The sequence below is a fragment of the Megascapheus bottae genome, chromosome 10, assembly GCF_031878675.1.
Source record: "Megascapheus bottae isolate mThoBot1 chromosome 10, mThoBot2.hap1, whole genome shotgun sequence".
Taxonomy (NCBI): domain Eukaryota; kingdom Metazoa; phylum Chordata; class Mammalia; order Rodentia; family Geomyidae; genus Megascapheus; species Megascapheus bottae.
In genome coordinates, this window is record NC_143518.1 from 54,591,332 (window position 1) to 54,614,298 (window position 22,967).

The 22,967-nt window shown below is 40.5% G+C and overlaps 1 protein-coding gene and 1 non-coding gene across 3 annotated transcripts in view; one reads left to right on the forward strand and one right to left on the reverse strand.

Annotated features, from left to right (window-relative positions):
• The window catches only part of Srgap2 (SLIT-ROBO Rho GTPase activating protein 2), a 242,591-nt gene that overhangs the window by 70,857 nt on the left and 148,767 nt on the right, over positions 1 to 22,967 (reverse strand). For both annotated transcript variants that reach the window (XM_090341319.1, XM_090341318.1), the window contains exon 5: positions 4,314 to 4,376. In XM_090341319.1, the coding sequence (XP_090197445.1) occupies positions 4,314 to 4,376 (63 nt within the window). The remainder of the gene's footprint in view (positions 1 to 4,313; positions 4,377 to 22,967) is intronic.
• Positions 15,980 to 16,086, forward strand: LOC150058477 (U6 spliceosomal RNA). Its single transcript, XR_016536933.1, has one exon. It is a non-coding gene; the product is annotated as a U6 spliceosomal RNA (small nuclear RNA).

Below are 22,967 nucleotides of genomic sequence, written 5' to 3' on the forward strand. Positions count from 1 at the left end.
AACTGGACAAATAGGATGAAAGATCAGGGCAAAAAGAAATATATATATATATATATATACACATATACATATATGTGGAAGTGAATACAAACTATAGGAAAAACTCATAAATTTAAATTTTCTTCTTCAAAATTCACTTTATTTTAGAAAACTAAACACTTTATGCGTTTGGCTTTGCTCCCTCCCAAAGCATACTAAAACAATTTTTCTTGGTACTATTTAGGTATAAATGAAGGAAAACAACAAAATAGAAGCAGACTCTAAAATGCAGGTAAGTAGTAACTGATTTCTTAAATCTTAATGCTCAAAGTAGAGAGAGCTAAAAGATCATACATATCCCAGAGATATGTAGAGGAACTGGTGCCAATGGGATAAGGGTAGAGCTGAAAACAAGAAAAATTACTGAAAGCCTAAGAACAGTTAGATGCCCAGGTTTTCTCCTTCATTATATTGGAAAACTGGGGGCCCCTAGACTACAGATTACTAAGTTCACCTGAAGATAGAGTAGGAGATGAAAGAGCCATTTCTCATCAGTCTTGCTATCCAAGGGGAAAAAAAAAAGACAAATTCTGTTGTGGGTCTTTCTGTTCAGACACAGCTCAGTCAGATCACCTTGAAGAGAACTTTAAAACTATGAGAGGGCAACTAAGAATTACCAGGCATTTAAAGAAAATAATTACCATTTTCCAAAATAAGCAAGACTAAAACAAGCAATTTAAAGGAAACAGTATACTTAGAGAAGAAAAAGTCTATCAATAATGGCCCAGAGAGGAAGATGTCAAAGTACCATGTCACAAAACAAGAGCTACATGAAAAAGAATGAATGAACAAATATGTAGAGACCAATTTAAGAGTTGTTGGAAATTAAGATTCAAATACTTCTCCAAGAAGCTTGATCCACTGTCCCTCCTCTGGGCAGACATTTGAAAGAACGCTTATCACCTCATTTTTTTTTTTTTTTTGCTTGCTACTTTTCTGTTTCCCTATATAAAACTAAACGTTATGAGCTTGGGAGCATTCCCTATTTTGCCTCTGAATTGTGAGTGCCCAATGCTAGAGTCAAACACACGAGCAGATACATGGATCCATTAGATGCATAGTTTCAAGGGAACAGGTGGAGAATATCAGGCTGAAGAAGCTCTGTGGACAGCTGTTGCTTCTATGTCCCCATGTCAAGGGCATATATATTCAGGAACAGCACAGAAGCAAAAAAAGTTCTGGGATAACAGTAGCTCCAAACTGACCCAACATCTTTTTTTTTTCTTTCCTACTCACATCTAGAGTGTGCCTGACTCTTCATGCTTGGTCCATGTGGCTTCTGAACCTCTGCATGTGCTTATTCCTGTGGGCATTTCCTGGACTTTCCAAGACACAGTCTCTGAGTCTAACAGGCAGACAATCCTAGAGTAGTTTAAAAAGCAGTGTGCTCTGACTTCAAAAGCCTTACTGTAGCATCAGCCAGAAGCTAAAAAGCACTTGTAACATGGCTTACAAGCTAGCCAGCTCCTGGGGGTTGGGGTATGTTGGAGGGTATCATCTGCAGAAGAATGCTCACTGGGAGTGTTGTCTGAAGAGCAGCTGTAGGAAGCAGCCCCTGGCACAGAATGCCAAGTCAGGGAAATCAAAGATCCTCTGGCAGAAAAGAGGAAGGTGCAGAGGGGCAGCTGGGCACTTACAGCAGGATTCAGAGCCCCTTGGCCAAAGGCATCTTTATTTGGAAACACCTAGACTCTGTCTGGGGTTTATCAAGACTCAAAAATACTTAACCCCTGGGTAACTGGTCCTCCCAAAAGTATCCATGGGCATTAGAGGCCGATGGAAGCAGGAAGAGTACAGAAAGAAAAAAGAAGAGAGAGAGAGAGAGAGAGAGAGAGAGAAGGGAGGGAGAGAGAAGGGAGGGAGGGAGGGGAGGGAAGGATGTGGACTCTTTATATCCTTAACTTCTAGTTCTTCCATGATCATTGAAAGGAGAGGCCCTTCTCTGCTTTCCCAAAAAGCAATAGGGGAAAGCTGCATGGAAAAAATTTTCCATTACTGATAGCAGGAGAGACACAGAGAGAAACAGACAGAAATAGTAAAACATTGAAAAGAGAACATCACAGAGATAGACTGGGGATGGGGGGAGGGTATGGAGGTGGAGCAGAGAGAAACAGAGAGACAGAATGAGAATATAGCAAGTAGCCTCTCAAAGCTAGCACACAATTGTCCCAACTTCCTACATGGGTGAACTGTGTGTGTACCAACTCATCTCATGACAAATGATACCACATTCAGTCAAATCTCAATTTGAACACCAGTGAAAAGATTTTCTGTATTGACTGGGGACTTGTAGTGGCCAGGAAGTAGCTAGCCAGTACTGGATGCCTGGAAAGAAACAATGGAGATATCATTTTGGCCCCCTTCAGACAGAGGAGCAAATTTCAGGCTTTGCTTCCTCACTCTGGCACAGTTTACACTGTTTCATCTACTTTTAAAATCATAGCTTATACAGACCCAGGATTCTGGAAAAAAACTTCCTTAAACAGCATTCTTCCTTCATTCCCCTGTATCCCATTACAGAAGCAGCATACTCAATTTGAGTTTGTTTAAGGTTTGCTAGTTACCCAATGGACTCTTCCTGAGAAACAGATGCAGATTGCAGAGGTTCAAGATGCTTATGGGAAAATGAAAGGATTTCTATATTGCTGTGTCACTTTCTGCCATCTTAGTGAGTTCTCTGCCAAAAGAAGGGAGTAATAGCTATTCTCGATGCCTAGAAGATGCTCTAAAAATACAGAACGGAAGTGAAGCATTGAAAAGACAAGGTTCAAGTAACTCATCCAGTCTGTAAATGGTTCAATGTATCTCTTTTTGTTGTTGTTTGTGGGGCTTGAACTCAAGGCCTGGGCATTGTCTCTTGAGCCTCTTTGTGCTCAAGGCTAGCACTCTACCACTTGAGCCACAGTGTCGCTTCTTGTTTTTCTGGAGATAAGAGTCTTGCCAGAACTTTTCTGCCTGGGCTGGCCTTGAACCTCGATCCTCAGATCTGAGCTTCCTGAGTAGCTAGAGTTGCAGTAGTAAGTCACTGGCACCCAGTTATGTGTTTCTATTTTTAAATGATGTAACTTCATTTGAGATAATTGAGATAAATGAAAACTTGGGAGCTGAACCAAAGGGTACCATCTATCTACGTGGCTTCAGAGCTGAGGACTGGGTAGAAATTTAAAAAATAAGTATCACTGGAGACAAATCAGATGACTGACTATTCAACCCTATTTACTTGTTCAACAGTTGCCATGACAAAAGGACCACACCTAGACTTTTGGATCAAGAACATGGAACTGTCTGATACCAAATGCCTGTAATGTCAACACTGCCTGTTCTTGTAGGAAGAAAGAAGAAAGGAAGGAAAGAAGGAAGGAAGGAAGGAAGGAAGGAAGGAAGGAAGGAATAAACAAGTAAACAGGCAAATCAATTTCACTGCAAATAGCTTGGGGCAATCCTGAAAATGATACACAGAGCTGATACAGAAGAGCTAAGGAGAGTATTTAAATATAATTATATAGTTGAAGTATTCTCTTTATAAAAATTTCCGTGCGTATGTGTGTGTGCATGCGTGTGTGTGTGTACATGCATGCGTGTGCGTGTATGTGTGTGTATGTATGTGTGTTTGTGTTCATTATAAATAACGAAAAATGTCTGGAAGAAAATACCCCCAGTACCTCTTGGTGTATAAAGCACACATCAGCTACAGTAACCAGGTTCCTGCAGAATATATTGTATATTCTATTCCAAGCCTGAAGCCTGTCTCTTCACTGAGGTCTGCAAAACTTTGTCTGAACTAGTCCCTTAAACTAGGGACACTTAGGAATCTGCTGTCCTTTGGAGCATCTGCTCTAATCTTATACCAAAATAAATCCTCAGTCTGATGAAAAACTTGGACCATAAATCCTTCCCAAGAGGCACATATTCATGGTGCAATGCCGGCTATGTTCTTTGCATTAAGTTTGAGTTCTCTGGTTTGTTGCTAATAGTGTTAGCTATTTTGGTAACCTAGGATTTGGCTGGTCTCTTGGAATGGTGTCTCAAATGAAGCCAGGGTAAACTTGCATAGCTAAAAAGGGATCTTATTTTGAGCAAGTATTTTTTGGCTCATTCAAGTTTTGAAAATAAGAGTGTGAAAAAAAAAAGAGATGGGTGGGGTCACCCCCACTGGGGAACATTCACTGTCCTCAGCCTCAGCTGGGTTCTGCTGCTGACGTGACTGTGTCTGCAAGCTGCCAAAGGCTGCTTTCCTCCACTTGTCAAAGAGCCAAGCAAGCCATCTGACTTACTGAGTAGAGCTCATTCAGGACCTTCATCAAGTCATCTTGGAGCTGCTGGCCGACTTCTTTACTCTGCAAAGAAAGAGGAATGAAAGTTAATTGGGAACCAGAAGGAGGAGTGAGGGGCAACAATGGCGAGAGCAGCACAGGCTCTAAAAACAACACAGACTTAATTAAGGGCCATTATTTAACCCAGCAAATCAGATAACCACTTGAATCAGACCCAATTATGGCTGATCACTCTAAGAGTTTTAATAAAATGATACACGCCCTGTCTATAGTCTAGTAAATGCAATCACATGAAGGGACGATGGTTATAGCCTTTGATTTTTCAACTGTCTCCAAAGAGCATGCACAAATGCCACATCCTACTAAGCAACTGTTGCTAGATGGAACATGCTTCCTCAGACACTTGTGACTACAATCCAGAGGATTACAGAAAAATGTGCAATTGGACGAGATAGGAAAAAGTATGTAAACATTCAAGGACTTCAATGTCCCTAGCCAAATAGGAAACTCCAAGGAAAGAGTTATACTTCTCGCTTGTTTTATTTCTACTCCAAACTTCCAACACAATGGTTTCCTCAGAAGAAACTGCTTATAAAATTAGCCAACGCTCCCCAACAACTACTGCTTAATCCCAAGAGGCAACAACCTACCAATTCTTTGTGTCTATGCAGGACAAAAGAAACACACAGAAGCACACAGAGCAGTAAAAACAGAGAAAAAGGTGGACGAAGGGAGGACAAAGCCACGCCTCCTAGATGAAATGTTATATGTCAAGCCCAAGAGAACAGGGAATAAAGCTGATTGGCATCACTTGATTACTGAAAGGAGAACCATAATTTTATCTTCTGCCACCTCCTTCCAGTTCTTTGCAACTAAAAAAACCAGATACCAACCAATAATACTCTTTTAATGAACAAAAAAGTATAATAAATATTGCCTGTCATAGCTTGGTTCCCAGGCAAGAAAGGAAGAGGCCTTTCATTTCAAACCTTGCTTTTCTCAAGATGCATATATTTTTATCTTATAAGTACTTTCCCCCTCCCCCTGCCCCTAGCTCAGGGTGTTGCTTAGTAGGAGAGTGCTTGCCTAGCATTCACTAAATTTCAGCACCAAAATAAATAAGGGAATGAGTAAATTTCTGATTATAAAGGTACTATGTTTACTACAGTAAGGAAACTAGAAAAATCTCAAACAGAAAACACCACTAATAAATGATCACTTTAGACTTTTTCCCGTAATTTCACTCTCATTGTACTTTTTACTAAATTGAGATTCTTCACAAACACTGCTTAGAAACTTATTTAAATGTATACATGTAAATGTGAACAATACCCAATGTATGATCCCTCTGTAACACTAGAATACATTATACTGATGTAGCTCTTATTCTTGCTGTCAAAATTTGTGACTAAAATGTATTAAACTACTTTATACCTAACCAATGCACACATCATTCATTACTTCCTATTATAAGTAACACTGAAAAAAAACTGTACCAATTAAGATTACTGCAGAAGCATATAAGAATGTTTATTTCAGAGTTTTGGGTATTTTTCTTTTTGATTTTGACAATTTATTATGGTAAGCCTGGGAGTTTGGCCTACTGGTAGAGCGCTTGCCTAGCATGCATAAAAATCGGGTTCAATTCCTCAGTACCACATACACAGAAAAAAAAGCTGGAAGTGGTGTTGTGGCTCAAGTGGTAGAGTGCTAGCCTTGAGGAAAAAAGCCCAAGGACAGGGCTCCAGTCCTGAGTTCATGCTCCAGGACTGGCAAAACAACAACAACAACAACAACAAACAATTTATTATTGTAATTTGCACTCCTTTGATTCCAGTGAACCTGAGCATTTGGGGAAAAAAATGTTTATCCAACTTTGCTCTTTTCTGTTACGTTTTGCCATTTTTCTACTAAGGAGTTCTCTGCCAGATTTTTATATTAAAGTATTTTCATATATGTGATTTTCATGCATTTTAATGCCCGATAGTGGGAAAGGGGATGGAAAGAAGCCTAAATAACAATCATGAGAGTCTCCTAGTCCCAGCTCTTCTACCACCTGCTTTAACATTGACCTACATGGCTAATATCTTTGGATCTTTCTTTTTTTCCACAAAATGAAAAGCCTCAGACAAAACATTCTTGAGGTCTTTTCCAACCTCTACCATTCTATGACTGTATACGATCTTTACTTGGCTCTGTACATCCACATCAGAACCAAATTCCCCACACCTCCTTCAACTGCCTGGCTGGCTTTGTAACAATGAGCAAATTGACAAAACCTCAGATGCTTTGAAAAACAGGGGGCTTCTGAGACACCTTGCCATTCCTCCTCTTCCTTTTTCTTCTTCCTCTTCCTCCTCCTCCTCCTCCTTCTTTCTTTTTTGGTGCTAGTACTGTGGCTTGAACTCAGAACCTTGAGTTCTCACTTGATTATTTTTGCTCAAGGCTGGCACTGTACCAATTGAGCTACACTTCTACTTCTGACTGACTTTTTGCTAGTTAACTAGAGATATGAATCTCATAAACATTTCTGCTCGGGCTGGCTTTGAACTTCAATCCTCAGCTCTTAGCCTTCTGAGTGGCTAAGGTTATAGGCATGAAATCAGTTCATGAAACCACTTTCAGTGTCTCTCATCCAATGTGACCTTAACTCCTGTGGAGGAAAATGCCACAAAAGGGAATGCCTTCCTTCCATCTATAACCTCATACCTCAGCCTCTTCCTTCATGAGGAAAGTTGAAATCCACAGGAGCAAGAGAGGCTCAAGGAGGTGAAGTGGGGAAAAATGACTCACCACTAACCTCAGAGTCAGCAGCAAGATGAGAAAGTGACTCCAGTATCACTTCCCGCTGCCCTGCCCCCCAGCCTCTTTCACCTCCCTCCTTAGGTTTAAATGGCAAGGACGAAAGAAGGCAGCTCCTGATCCTCTCTCCAGTTTCTTACACATGACTTACATAAGGTAGCTGCAAGTACTAGGATGGGGTGGAGGTGGGAAAACCTAACCAATAAAATAGCAATTATCCAGGCAGATGTTTCCTTTCTTGTTCTGATTAGTTGGGAGGACCACTGAACTATTATGCCTGTTTATTTGAACAGGCAGTTGAAGGGATCTAACCACTCCCTCTGGCTCAGTTGGGGCAGTGCTGGGAATACACAAGCAGCTAGCTAGCTTAGTCAAAATGGACAATGAAGACCCCAGTAAGCAGGGACAATTCTGACAATTCTGAGGCAGGAAATGGCCACTCGTTCTCCATTTCAGAAACCTTAAGTGTGTGCATTTGAGGGAAAGTATGACCCCCGGAAGAGCTTCCATACAGGCCCTGGTGGAGGGGTGGATGGGGTTGGGAAGCTGCAAAAAGGGGGCTCCACCCAAAGACAAGGGGCACATTTATTCCTATGAGGGACAAAACCTGAAGAGGCCCAACACGACAATGAAGACTGCAGAGCCTTTCCTCTCCCTACAAAGAAGCCAGGGATTTCAAGGCAGGAAAGAAAAATGAATTTACAGTGAAGTCTTTGTGCACTAGAATACAGCATGCCTCTCTTTTAAAATTTCTTGGAAGAAAATGAGTCATCTAAACATTGCAGGAAACCAAACAGAAATCTGGGGCGGGGGTAGCGGTGAGGAGGGGCAGGGGGATTACTTTGTGCAAAGTTTTTCTCTTAAATGTTTGCATAGTAATCTTTGCATGGAAAAGAAAAAAAAGAAGCCTAAATTTAGAATGGAGATGTGGCACAGTTACCAATGCTGGTTCTTTGGAATAGGAAGTATGATGGTGTGCTTTAGGCCTGATTTTTTTATTTTGAAACTTAACCACAACGTTTTGGCCAGACATGGGGCCCCCGCATTGCTTGTTACTAAACAAGGCCTTGGCTGGGCTGGTCAGAAAACAATGAGATTGCAACAGCTCTTGCCAGCTGTGTACCCACAAAACGGCTAGAGACTCCTCTTTTGCCAACAGATAACAGCATAGAACAACAGAACCAAGACGACAAGAGAGAAGTCTCATAGTCCCCACAGGAAAATGTTCTATACCTTCTTCACTCACAGAAAGGATATAGCTTAGTGGCCTGGTCAGTCTCAGTGAAAAGCTGGACCTCTTTAAGTCAGTACATCTTCTGAGTTTCAGTAACTTTGTCTATTAGTTTTTTCCCCCAACAAATGCCAATTAATGAAAGGGTTTTAAAAACCAGTCTTCAAGGGAGGGAAACTGATGGAATGACAGTGATTCAAAATGCATTGTACACGTAAATGATCATGTTAAATTGATTTTTTTTGTATAACTATTTGAGTCATTCTTGTACAACTCTCCAATTATTCAGATGGATACTGTGTCTTTTCCGAGGGGCTAGGGTGGGGTTCTTTTTAAAAATTTTATTAGTTACCAACACTATAAAAGTTCATCATTTAATAGGCACATAATCACTCCACTTCTATGAAAGAAAATAAAAAGGAGGAAGGCAGATCTCTGCCATGTGGCAAGAGCTAATTTCAGCCCATCCCAAGGCTGAGGCTGTCAGCAGGTAAAAACAGTAGGATCATTTAGTTCTGTGCTGAGGAGTCTGTGTCAGCAATTTTCCAAAAGAGAATCCAATTTTCAAGGGCACAGATCTCCTCCACTCATGCTGGCATTCCCTCCTCACCCAAAGGCACACAGAGGTCAACTGTTACAAAAAAAAAAAAAAAATCAGTTAAGTACCACATTGACATTTCTCCATTTTAGAGGAAAGGGGCTTGAACCTCCTAATAGGCCTGCTGCAGCAGGAGACCTAGAGTAAGGTTCCAGGGCACTTGTTCATGGCTTCAAGGGGACCAAGAAACGCAGCTGACACTGCCCTAAATGCTTCAGATGGGGATAACTGGGCTTAAAGAAAGGGCTGCTTAGCATCAGTGTCAATGTGAGGTGAGGGCACTAAGTCTGGCCTCCCTGCCATTTAACTCAGTTCAATAAAATGGTGATGCAGGGTAGTGAGGATGGTGATCCAGAACACAGTGCAGGAACGACTTCTAGATTTCCTCACGATCACATTCTTTGCCTGTGGGGAGGGCTCTTCTCACTTGCTATTCACTCACTGGCTAGGATAGTAGTAATGGCTCCAGAAAGACTGACCTCCAGTTAGGACCGTATGCCGAAGTATTACAACATACAAGTACAGATCTGGGGATGCAGTTCAGTGGTAGAGCGCTTGTCTAACATCTGTGAGCCCAGAGTTCCAGAACCAGCACCCCATAAACAAACAAACAAAAAACCTGAAACAAAATCAACAAAGGTTCAAGAGCAGAATTAGAATCCTGTTTCTATTCTTGAACTACAGGACTTCAGGTAAATAAATACTTCAATCACTGTGTCTCAGCTTCCATATCTGTCAATGGGATTGTAACAGCAAATCTATTAGAAATTCAAAAACAGGATCATCCATGCCCAGTGCTTGAAATAGAACCCAGCATGTTCAATGGATGTCATATGAACTCATAGAAATCTTAACAGTTCACCTCTCCCAACACTCACTTGAGTATTTTTCTTGTGTTTTTATACTCTCAAGAGTATGGGTGATCATGATATACAGGGTTGTGAAGGCCCTAGAAACTTCTCCCCAGATAAGAACTGCAACTAAATTCAACTTATAAGATAAGGACTCTACTCAGCCACAAGAAAGGAAGTTCTTTGCTTTTCCTGCACTCACTACTTACTGGATGATATATTTTCCTCCCTCCCATAGAACTAATAAAATAACAATGGCTTCTTAATATGTAGTTGTTGGTGTGATAATTTTGTTTTTGTTTGTTTGTTTTTTTTAACTGAAGATTGAACTCAGTGCCTTGAGCTTTTACTCAGTTTTTTCTCTTGCTCCCAGCTGGCACTTTACCACCAGAGCCATCCTACCAGTTCTAGTTAATCTTGATTGTCATCTTAATTGGATGAAGAGCCACTTAGGGGATTAATGAAGTATACCTCTGGGTGTGTCTATGGGGGTATTTCCAGATAAGATTAGATCTAGACAGTTGTGATCTAATCAATCTAATTCATTGATGGATTCAAAATTTTAAATGTGGTGGAGCTGTTCAAGGCAGGGCCTAGTTGGAGGAAATGGGTGGGTGGGCTGTGTCTCTGAGGGGTATGGCCCTAGCTTCATGTTATTCCTCTTTGCTTCCTGGCTGCCATGAGGTGAGCATGATGTTCTTCCTAAACAATGAACCAAGCCAACCACAGACTGAAACTCTTGAAACCATGATTCAAAGTAAGTCTTTCCTCCCCTAAGCTATTTTTCTCATTTATTTATTTGTTTGTTGTTTGTTGCCAGTCCTGGGCTTGAGGTCAGAGCCTGAGCACTGTCCTTGGGCTTTTTCAAGACTAGAGCTCTACAACTTGAGCCACAGCACCACTTCGGGCTTTTTCTATGCATGTAGTACTGAGGAATCAAACCCGGGTCTTCTTCATGCATGCTAGGCCAAACTCCCAGCTCTCTGTTATTATTGTCTTTTTTTTTTTTTTTTTTTGGTTGGTTATGTGACTTGAACTCTGGGCCTCTGCACTGTCCCTGAGCTCTTAAGCTCAAGGCTACGGCCCATCCCTTGAGCTAGTTTTTTTTTGTTTTTCCTCCTCCTTCTCCTCCTCCTCTTCTTTTCTGGTGATTAATTGGAGATAAGAATCTCACAGGACTTTTTAGTGTCCAGGCTGGCTTTAAACCCTGATCCTCAGATATCAGCCTCCTGAGTAGCTAGGATTACAGGCAGTGAGCTACCATATCTGGCACCTCTGTTATTTTTTGTAAGAGAAAAAGCCTGAATAACAGACTTATAATCCTAGCAGTTGGACTACTTAGGCAGGAATTCCTCAATTTTGGAGTTAACCTGGGCTATAGCACAGTAAGACTCCTTTTCAAAGAAAACAAGGGGAACAAAGTAGTCTTCCTAGCAGGGTATGTGAGCCTATAACACTAACCATTTGAGAGGTAGAGACAAAAGATCAAGGTTCAAGGCCAGTCCAGGCATAAAAGTCTTAGAGACTCCATCTAATCAATGGCTAGATGTGGTGGTGTACATCTGTCAACAGAGAAGCACAAGTGGGAGGACTGCAGTTCTGTTTGGTCTCAGCGGAAAAACAAGAACCTAACTCAAAAATAACCAATGCAAATAAAAGGAGCTGGTGGCATGGTCCTGAGTGTTAACTGCACCTGCTGAGCAAGCATGAGGTTCTGAGTGTAATCTCTATTGTCATAAAAAAAAAAACCCAAAACAATAGGGCAATGGGGTCGGGAGTGTGGCCTTGTAGTAGAGTGCTTACCTAGCATGCACAGAGCCCTGGGTTCGATTCCTCTGTACCACATACACAGAAAGAGCCAGAAGTGGTGCTGTGGCTCAAGTGGCAAAGTGTTAGCCTTGAGCAAAAAAATCCAAGGGCAGTGCCCAGGCCCTGAGTTCAAGCCCCAGGGCTGTCAAAAAAAATTGTTAAATTATTTTCCTAAGAAAGAAATCAAACAACAGCAACAACAAAAAACCAAAAATGGAAACCAAAGACAGCCTGGCATGGTGGTGTATGTCTGTAATCCCAACACTCAGGAGCTGAAGATCAAAAAGTTCAAGGCCAACTTTTGCTACATAGCAAGTTCCAGACTAGCCTGGACTACATACAATGATATCCTGTCTCAAAAAACATCATCATAAGGGCCAGGAGTTTGGCCTAGTGATAGAGTGCTTGCATAGTATGCACAAAGACCAGGGTTCGATTCCTCAGTACATAAATAGAAAAAGCTAGAAGTGGTGCTGTGGCTCAAGTGGTAGAGCTTTAGCCTTGAGAAAAGTCCAAGGACAGTGCTCAGGCCCTGAGTTCAAGCCCCACAACTGGCCAAAAAAAAAAAATCATCATCATGGTCATGACCATCATCATCTACAATAGCAACCAATAAACACACAAAAGCCCCAAAGACCAAAAAACAAACAAAACAAAACAAAACATTTAGCTAGGAAAACATGGAAATTATACATGAGGGTGGAAGCTCCTTTTTTCCTAGGTCAAGGAATATATCAACAGCACTCATTGCCAAGTTTTGGTTTAATGAAATCTAGGACCTCTCTCCTGAGGTATTTGCTTATGAAGGCCATTTCGTTTAGGCTTTTCCAGAAACTCTGAAACATGTGAGTAGTCACACATGATAACCCACAGTAATGTAGTGGCCCTTGGGGAAAATCCATTCCTTGGCATAACACGAATTCTGCAAATTCAGTTTCTCCCCTTGGCAGAGACTCATTCTCCCCCGTTCCAGTTCACCAAAGCCTCTTGTCAGTGAAACACATAATGTGGACAAGACTAAGTCCCACTGGTCTGGGAGAGGAAAGGAGGATGGGGGTGGGTGAAAAACTAAAGGTCTCTCCAGCAGTATTGGCTTAAAATTTCTTCACAGTTGTTCCTTTCTCTTAAAATGAGCTATCTTAACACTAAGGGGAAAAAAGCAGAACAACATCCCTTAAAATGAAAGAGAAAATCATGTCTGAAGTTCCATTTCTTAAACCACCACTGTCATCTTCTCTTGGCAAATGACCATATGACTCTTCGTGAGAAAGTGTTAGCAGGGGAAGGGGCTTGCAGTCTATGCCTTGTGACAGTACGAAATCAAGACGCAGGGAAGAAGAATGCCTGCATGGCTCCCAGACAGCTGGGCCAGGAGGTAACAGGGAGAATAGAGTTAATAGAACTCATCTAAAAGTTGGCAGTGCCCAACACTGAGGAGGAGGGCAGCTTGGTAGGAAGTAAAACTGTCAGTAGCACCCCTACAGGAAATGCCTGGGGCACTGGGAAAAATTGCTGATTAAATGAGAAAGAGGAACACAGTAGCAGAACCAATTCATCAGGGATCTGTGCAGTGTAAGAATTCTTGAAGTTGCCTTTGAATCTTAACTGCGAAGAGCAGAAGAGCTTCTAGAGGGTTTAATTATGAAGATGGCATTTTTCTTGACACCCCAGGTACCAGAATTGGACATAAGAGAAAATGGAGACGAGTCCGTCACTAACAGGGAAGAATGCATTTCCTTGGAGCTGGAATAGGGATTTCTCCATGTGGTGGTTTTACAATTTCTTGTCTCTGTCTACACTAATCATATATGTCCTAGTCATATCATCTCCTGCTTCTACTGCAAAGCCATGGAATTGTGAGGAGAATGGCCAGTGTTAGGGACTGGAAATTCCAATTTCTAGCTCTGATTTCTCACTGAAACTCTTCCAACTTATTTTTTCCAGGGCAGGCCTCTTTTCTTTTCCTTCCTTCCTTCCTTCCTTCCTTCCTTCCTTCCTTCCTTCCTTCTTTCCTTCCTTCCCTCCCTCCCTCCCTCCCTCCTGCTATCTCTTCCTTCTTTTCTGTACCAGTACTGGGGCTTGAACTCAAGGGTTTGGCTGTTGTCCCTTAGCTTTTTTGTTTAGAGCTGGTACTCTACCACTTGAACCATAGTTCTACTTATGGCTTTTAGATGGTTAACTGGAGGAACAATTTCCTGCTGGAGGAATAGATTTCCTGCTGGAGCTGGCTTTGAATATTGAATCTCAGATTTCAGCCTCATGAATAGCTAGGATTATAGGCAGGAGCCACCAGTGGCTGGCACAGCTTAACTTTCTAAATGATCCACTGATTTTGTATCTACTTAAAACCTTATGAGAAGATATTGTTGCCATTCAGCAGTGAATATTAATTCACACACATGGGCATACTATTTGTTTGTTCCTTATTTTCTCCTTCATATCCAAACTTGTATCTGGGATAATAATCTGTATACTTTGCATGGCTGAGCACAGTGGTTCATGCTTAGAACCCCCACTACTTGTGAGGTAGTGATGAGAGTGGTTCAAGGTCAGTTCAAGTTTGTAAGATACTATCCTAATATACAAACTGAGCATATCTGTATGCCCAGCTATCTGTAATTCTACAGGATTTTGGTCTGAGATTGGTCCAGGCAAAAATGCAAGACCCTATCTAAAATATAAGTAAAGCTAAATGGACTGGAGGGAGGAATGGTTTGAGTGGTAGAGCATTTAGAAGGCCTGAGTTTAAAATGCTATAGGCTGGGCTCAGTGGCTCACCCCTGTAATCCTAGCTACACAGGATGCTGAGATCTGAGGATCAAGGTTCAAAGCCAGCCCAGGCACAAAAGGACCTGAGACTCCTATCTCCAATTAACCTCTACAAAATGGGAAGTGGGGCTTGGCTCAAGGGGAGGACGGTAGCCTTGAGCTGAAGTGCTTAGGGATACCGCCCAGGCCAAGTTCAAGCCCCATGACACCCTCCACCCCCCACACAAAGCTATATAGTATTTCTTTTCATGTAAGTTTGCTGGTAAAAAATTTTCTCAGATTTTCCTTATGTGAAAACATCTTTAGTTAACTGTGTGTGTGTGTGTGTGTGTGTGTGTGTGTGTGTCTGTGTGTCTGTGTGTCTGTGTGTCTGTGTGTGTCTGTGCCTTTGTCTTGCTGGGGATCAAACCCAGAGTCTGGTGCATACTAGGAAAGCATCTAACACTGAGCTAACCTCTCTAACTCTTGCCCTTCATTTTTGAAGAAAGATACTCCATTCAACACATTCATTACACCTTCTTCTATTGTTTTTGTTGAGAAGTCAGGTGTTAACTTTGGTTGGCTTCTTTGAAAGTAGCATTTTACTATAATATACCTACATGTATTTTCTTTGTATTTACCCTAGTTGAAGTTGACAGTGCTTCTGTCATATTTTTGCTAGTTTATGACAACTCAGTATTATCTCAAGTATTGCTTCTACTCTGTTTTCCTTGTTGTCTTCACTTGGGACTTGAAATACATGTATATAGGCCTACCCACTACCTCTCATAAGACTCTGATGATTATGTCTGTATTTTCCATTGTTTTATTTCTCCAATTTCAATATATATTGTTTTCTGATCTGTCTTCCAGTTTATTAATTCTTCATTCAGCTTTAATATGCTGTTTAATCCACTCATTAACCTTTTATTTTTAGCTTTGTATTTATTTTGTATTTACTTATTTATTTTGCCAGTCCTTGGGCTTTTTCAGGCTAGGACTCTACCACTTGAGCCACAGCACCATTTCTGGCTTTTTATATGTATGCGGTACCAAGGAATTGAATCCAGGTCTTCGTGCATGCTAGGTAAGCACTCTACCAGAGGCCAAACTCCCAGCCCTAGCTTTGTATTTTTTTCAGTACCAAAATTTTGTTCAATTCTTCTTTTTTTTTTTGAAAGATAGCTTATATACTACACTACCTACATTATGAAATATATAATTCAGTGGTTTCTAGTATATTCATAAATTGTACAACTATCATCACTATTCTCTGAATAGTTTCATCATTCCAAAAGAAGCCCTACAATTGTTAGTAATCATTCTTCTATCCATTTTTTCTCAGATCCTGACAACTACTAATCTACTTTCTATCTCCATGGATTAGCATATTCTTAACATTTTTTACACCTAACACGAAGCCTTTTGTCTAGCTTCTTTCCCTCAATGTAAGATATTCGAGTTTACCCATGACATGATATATCTAGTATTTCTCAGTCATGGGGCTTGAACTCTGGGCCTGGGCATTGTCCCTGAGCTCTTCAGCTCAAGACTACTGCCGGACCCCTTGAGCCACAGGGTCACTTCCAGTTTTCTAGTGGTTAGCAGGAGATAAAAGTCTCACTGAGTGCTCACTTCGGCAGCACATATACTAAAATTGGAATGACACAAAGAAGATTAGCATGGCGCCTGCGCAAGGATGACATGCAAATTCGTGAAGCGCTCCATATTTTTAATAAAATAATACAAAAAAAATTGAGAAAAAAAGAGTCTCACCGACTTTAGTGCCTAGGCTGGCTTTGAACCATAATCTCAGATCTCAGCTTCCTTGAATAACTAGCTAGGATTACAGGCTTGAGCCATCATGGCCAGCAGTACTTCTTTTTAAAAAGATTTTTTTGGGGGTTGTGGGGGGGGAGGGAAATGGGTACCAAGACATGTGAAAGGGTATCAATGTATGTGAATTAATGCACCTTCTATCTGGCAAATATCATGTAACCCTTTTACTAATTACAATTAAAAAAATAAGAAAAATTAAAAAATAAAATAAAAAAATAAAAAAATGAAAGATTTTTTAAAGATAGGGTCTCATTTTATAGCCACTTTCATTCTTCTGCTCCTGCCTCAGCCTCCCCAGTGCTGAGATTACAGAGATGTACTACTACATCCAGTTTTATTTTTCATTTTAATGCTGGGGATTGAACCCAGAGTTTCTCACATACTAAGCAAGCACTCCACCTGTGAGCCACACTGCACCTACCACGCAGCCCTGCTGCTGACTTTTAAAATCTAAGTAACATGACTTATATATGCTAATTTGTTTAAATTTGTTCCATTTTATGAATAATTTTATTCTTTATACTTCGTGATTATTATAGATAATGCTAATATGAATATCTGTGTACATGTTTTTGTGAGGATATGCTTTCCTTTCTTTTTAGTATATACCCCAGGAGTGGAACTACTGGGTCACAATACTATGCTTTGGTTTTTAAGAAATTATTACAATTTTTTCCATAGTCTAATCTCAGCAACAATGTACTGAGGTAACTGGGAATCAAAATTTGTTTTTCCTGTTGGTTTCATGAGACAAGGTGCTTCTAAGTAGTACAGTTTGATCTCAGACTAATGAGATCCTCTTGCCTCCATTACCGAATATAGTAGGTACAGAATTGTGAAGTAAAGCAAATTTAAGGATTATGTTTGCTGACACTGTTACTTAGATAACCTACCAGTCCTATTTTTCCTAGCTCTAATCATAGATCATATTTAAAATAGAATAGCAAACATTGTACATGAAAACTAATAAAATATATTAGACCTAGAATGAGAGTATCCTCCTCTAGAGAGGAAAGATTTAAATTTATTTCTATCCACTATCTATCCCTATGTAGCCACTATCTTAGTCTCATGAGAGATTAAGACAATTTGATGCTAGGCTTTTCAGTCCCTTTTGGATTACCTTATAGATTATTTCTAGATTACCTTACTTCTACTGTATCCCATTGGTGTCCAAAGCATGGGAGAAACTTTATTTAGTTTTCCCCTTCCAAAGTGTTGGGTTTCATTTTTGTTCTGCTAGTCTCTCAAGTTTATTAAAAACATTGGGAAGTTTCTTGTCCCTCAGTTATCTGCTAGATGGTAGATGGTAGATACCTTCTGAGTGAAAGAATTTCTACTGAAGCATAAAGGTTAGTCTGAATTGCATAGGTTGCCATTTGTAAGAGCACAGCTCCATGTTAAAATCTGAAGACTCACTGTGTTATGTTTGTATTCTTCACTAGGGCTAGTGAAACTCTCTGTACCTAATAAGTACTGAAATGTGCTTTGCATGAAAGAATGAGTGGCTACTCAATATAGCATAAGCCTGTCACATTTAGGGTTTCAAGCTGTTCCCTTCCCAGAACATAGTAACCAAAACATTCTGGTAAACCAAGAGAGAAGCAAGCATGCGAATTTAACTATGGCACCTCTTTCCACAGAGATTTTTTTTTTTTTGCCAGTTCTGGGGTTTGAACTCAGGGCTTGAGCACTGTCCTTGGGCTTTTTTTTTTTTTTAAGGCTAGAGCACTACCACTTGAGCCACAGCACCATCTCTGGCTTGTTCTATATATATATAGTACTGAAGAATGGAACCTGGGTCTTCGGGCATGCTAGGCAAGCACTCTACCACTAGGCCAAATTCCCAGCCCAACACAGAGATTTTATTTTCTTCAGAAACCACAAACTAATTAAGAGATAAGGTGAATCAAATAAATTGCACCACTGAGATTAGGTAAGTGATAGACAATCAGAAATACTCTGATGATCCAAAGTCCATCAGATGGAGGAACTTGACTAGACACTCTGGAAAAGAGCACACAGGAAAGTCCTGTAAGATGCCACACTTGTGGCATCCAGCCCCCAGATGGACATCAGCTTTGTCAGACAGCTCAGATTCTGTAACACCACACAGGCTTTGCCTAAGCAATGCTGGCATAAAAGCAGAAACTTTTGAGGTGCTGATAAAAAGCTTTGTATTGGCCCACATTGTTAGTTGGTTCAACATTTGCTTTATAATTGCCTTTATTTGTACACACTTTTACATGCTTCTGCTATCTATGATATTTCCAATCTTGAAAACTAAAGATTCCATGATTGATTAGTGATGCCTACCATGGATACACTTCCCTGGTTCTCTGGAACCAACAAGGTGGATATGAGATTCTCCTTTATTATTTGCGCTGTATTCTACAGCAGTTATTATATATGCAATCCTCATGTGGATTTCTTCTCATTCAGAAGCACAAGCTTCTTAAGGATTAGAACTAGATATTATACTTAGTAATTAATGAAAAAAATAGTGAGTATTGATTATACTTAGTGTTTACTATGGATTAATCACTTATAGCTTCATTTTTATCTTTGGGATAACTCTGTTGTATCCTTTGCACAGATGCTGATGCTTAGGGAAGGCAAGAGATTTGTCCATGGGAAGATCTGCTAAGTGATGTCATATGAATTGGAACTTATAAACTCCTGTTTCACACTACTAAGTAATATATGTATTTCCTCCACCTTGTACAAAGCCTTGCTTATGTTAAGTATCCAATAATTGCTAAGCAAAAAGAGGGTGAACAAAAATAAACTTTCATAGCAAGAAACAGAAGGATAGCAAAAAGGATAGTCTTGGTGTATCTGTATTTAAGTCCTTAAGTATATACTGTTGAAGACCGTTTCAATTCTATTTGTTGAAAAGAGAAGCATATATATGGATATATAAAAATAAGCTGCTGGGGGCCAGGAGTTTGCCCTAGTGGTAGAGTGCTTGCCTCGGTACCACATATATAGAAAAGCCAGAGTGGTACTGTCTTAAGTAGTAGAGCTCTGGCCTTGAGGAAAGCCCAAGGACAGTACCAGGCCCCAAGTTCAGTCCCCAAGACTGGGGGAAAAAAAAAGGCTACTGGAAGATTTGGCTAGGAGAAGAGAATCCACTACTTAATTAGCTTTTAAACCAAGTTGCTGTATTTGGCTAGCTGGCTGGTAATTCGAAGTACAAATGGCAAAAGTGTGTCTCAGGAAGCACCCTGGCCAGCACAGATGGAACTGAGCCAAGGGATAACCCAGCTAGAAAGAAGGACTGCCTTTCCACTGATCAGGCATCCCACAGAAGCTTTCAACAGCCCATCTGTTCTTTGCTTTGTTCCTGAGCCTTAAGGATGAATGGGATGAGAATAGTGGGTGAATGACAAGAGTGGGCACTGTCTTGGAGGCATGGCCGCTCATGTTTTGCCCTCTAGAGTTCAGGCAGAAATCTTACTGGAGAGCCCAAGGAAAGGGGTGGAAAGAGTCTGAAGACAATGGGCGCTTTCAGGGTCCCACTAAGAACTTTAAAAAGTGAGAAAAGAAGGAAGGTTCAACCAGCCAGATAAAGTCAACACTTGTTGATCCATTCCAAAAATTAGGATCTTGGTCAAAGGATCACTTGCCTTGGTGATAGTAAATGGAAAGCAACCAAACCTTCCTGCATGTCAGCCTTCTCATGCCAAGCTGTTCTCTTGACTTGGAGATGAAGAGCATGGCCCCGGATGGCCTTTCTCCAGATTTCCCCCCCTCTCCCCCCACAACTCTTACATACAATTGAGCTGTGTCTCTGCATATGAGGAGCTGCAGGTCACGGCTATAGTTAAGGAGAACATTCATTCTCCATAGTACTATAGGGTTCTTCAAAACAGCCTTTGTATCATGTGCCTTTCTCCCCACCCCACCCCCTTGACATTAATTTAATCAAGATGTCCTGCTAGCTTGGAGTTAGGGTATACTGTCAGTTCCGCATTCTTTGTGGTGTTAGGGCTGCAGTCAACTATGTAGGGTTGAAATCAGCAAGTTGAAAAGTTGGGGTCAGGGTCCAAAGCCAGAGTATGTCAAACTTTTGTAAAATCCTAGGCATACAGAGCGCACTAAACTTGGGGTGTGTTTTTACAATTTGTAATTAACCCTAAATGTTCTGGAGAGTTTGAGGAGTATTTTCTTAGTACACAGACACTCAGAAATAAGAGAAGTATTTTCTTAGTACGCAGACACTCAGAAATAAATGAAAAGTTAAAAGATAGACAGCATGTCCTGTTGGCCGGTCTGTCTTGTCTGTTTGGCCTGTCTTGTCTGTCTATCTGTCTGTCTTCCTGTCTGTCTGTCTATCTATCTATTTTTTTGCTTGTATTACAGTTTGAACTCAGGGTATCTGCTCAGCTTGCTTGCTTGCTTGGCACTCTTATCATTAGTCCATGACCCCAGTCTTGCTTTTTGCTGGTTATTTAGAGATGGTGTTTCATAGATTTTTCTTTCTGGGCTAGTCTTGAACCATAATCTTCTAGATCTCAGTCTCCAAAGTAGCTAGGATTATAAAAATGAGTCATAGGCACCTGGCTTCTTTTCTCCCCTTCTCCTCTGTCTCTGTCTCACTATCTAATTCATCATTACTGTTTGTGGAATGCAGAACAAGAAAAGTCATCCTGTCACACTATGCCTGCTTCTTCCTCTGGTCATCTACTCATTTACAATTTTGCAAATATCAAGTATTAATTCAGCCTTGATTTCCTTAACTATTTTTCTAGAATACGGTCAACACTCAAGAGAGAACATCAAGATTGGGATAGAATTAAGCCAATAACAAAACCATCCATCTGAAGCCCTAGGTCCCTCCCAGGCTACCTGATTCTTGGTCTGATATTCCTTTTCTACGCTGTAGTGTCTCCTAAAAAGGGCCTCATTGTTCTTCACCACTTTCTTCAGTGGACCTTGTGTACACCAATTCAAACCTCTACAGTAGGAGTCTTTGGAGCCAGAAGGAATTAGAGGTATTCAAGGAAGGCTTGACACAGACTTGAAAAACATACACAATCTATGTGAAGAGCTGACCCGAATGTGTGTTAAAATTCCTTTCTCAGCCACAGATTCAGCTGACATGACCTTCAGCCTGGGACATGCAACACATTCCCGCCATCATTTGCCTGCCAGCTTAATCCATTTATACAGTAGTGGGAGAAATATATTCAAAATGTTTCCTAGAAACCTAGCAAGACTTCAGAATATAAGGAAGTATACACCCCTCCACAGCTCCCACAGAAAAGAACTCAGAGACTCTTCTTCCTTCTGTCCTCCCTGACTCAGGTAGACCATCAACCTGAGGTTAGGAACAATCCCAAGTGCTTCAACTAATTCTATAAATTCAAACTTCCAGTTATTAAAAACTGAAATAAACCAGACAGCAGTAGCTCATTCTAGCTACTCAGGAGGCTAAGAACTGAGGGTAACAGTTCAAAGCCAGCGTGGGCAGCAAAATCTATAAGGCTCTTACCTCCAATTAACCACCAAAAAAGCTGGAAGTAGAGATGTGGCTTACGTGGTAGAGCACCAGCCTGGAGTAAAAAAGCTCAGAAACAGTGCCAGGTTTTAAGTTTAAGCATGTATACTCACTTGCTTGCAAAGCTACAATGTAAAAGTTTACCATCTCAAATAAGCAATAATCTTCCCTAAGCTGCTGCTTAAGGTAAGAACTAAGTGTTCCCCTCCTTCCCATATTCTTTTTGCTGGCTTACTTATTTCTCCCTTTCTCTGCAAAAGCTAATATGAAATGCTTCCCTGATACTGTCAAGCCATAAAGACATGGCACGTAGATCCATTCATTCTGAATTAAGCAAGAGAGTGGAAGAAATTTGGGAAAAGAGCCAATGGAGGTAGTCTCTGGACTATGGAGAACGTACACTCATTTGATCATATCCTATAACCAAATGGTGAACACATTTCAGATGGAAATTACAGACAGCTCTAAAACTGAATGACAGGAATTTAGTTCAAGAATTATCCAAAAGAAGAAACATCAACTTGTAAAACATCACTTAATAAACTTGAACCAGACCCTAACTCAGAAATTGGCTGTGAATGAAATATGTGTCCATTGAATGGTATTAGTAGACTAATAATACTGTTGCATGTTAATTCCCTGATCTGGACTACTGCACCATGTTCTATGAGATTTAAACATTTGGAGATTCTGAATTAAGGGCACAGAGGAATTTTTGTACTGTTTCTGCAACCTTTAAGTGTGAATAAGGCAGCTGCCTTGGTTCTTAGAAGAGTGGTCCAAAGTTACATTCATTCTTGCTAATCTAGAGAAAAGGGTTTTTCTTCCTGTCTCAGATTGTTTTAGAGCATTTAAATCTATGGCACAAAATTTACACTCTGCTCTTTCTGATTCAGAACAAAGCTGTGTGTCTCCTAAAGATGTCTCTTTAGGGAGCTGTACTGAAACTTCTGTTATACCTTTCTAATATCTCTCATACTTCAGCACCCCAATAACCTTCCTTAAGGGCAAATCTGTCATTGGCCCTGTCTTAGTAAAGCCTATTTTAAGTTTCAATTGAGTATCTTTAAATTCCTAAAATTACTTGGCAAAGGATGAAGAGAAATAAGGTATTTATACAGTCTTAAAGTATCTTCACAGGATACTTATTTACAGTGAGAAAGGAAAAATAGCCACTTCACATCAAAGAAACCTGGAAATGCCTACCCTAAATAAACTATGAATATATATATATGTATATACATATACACACATATATATATTCATTGTTTAT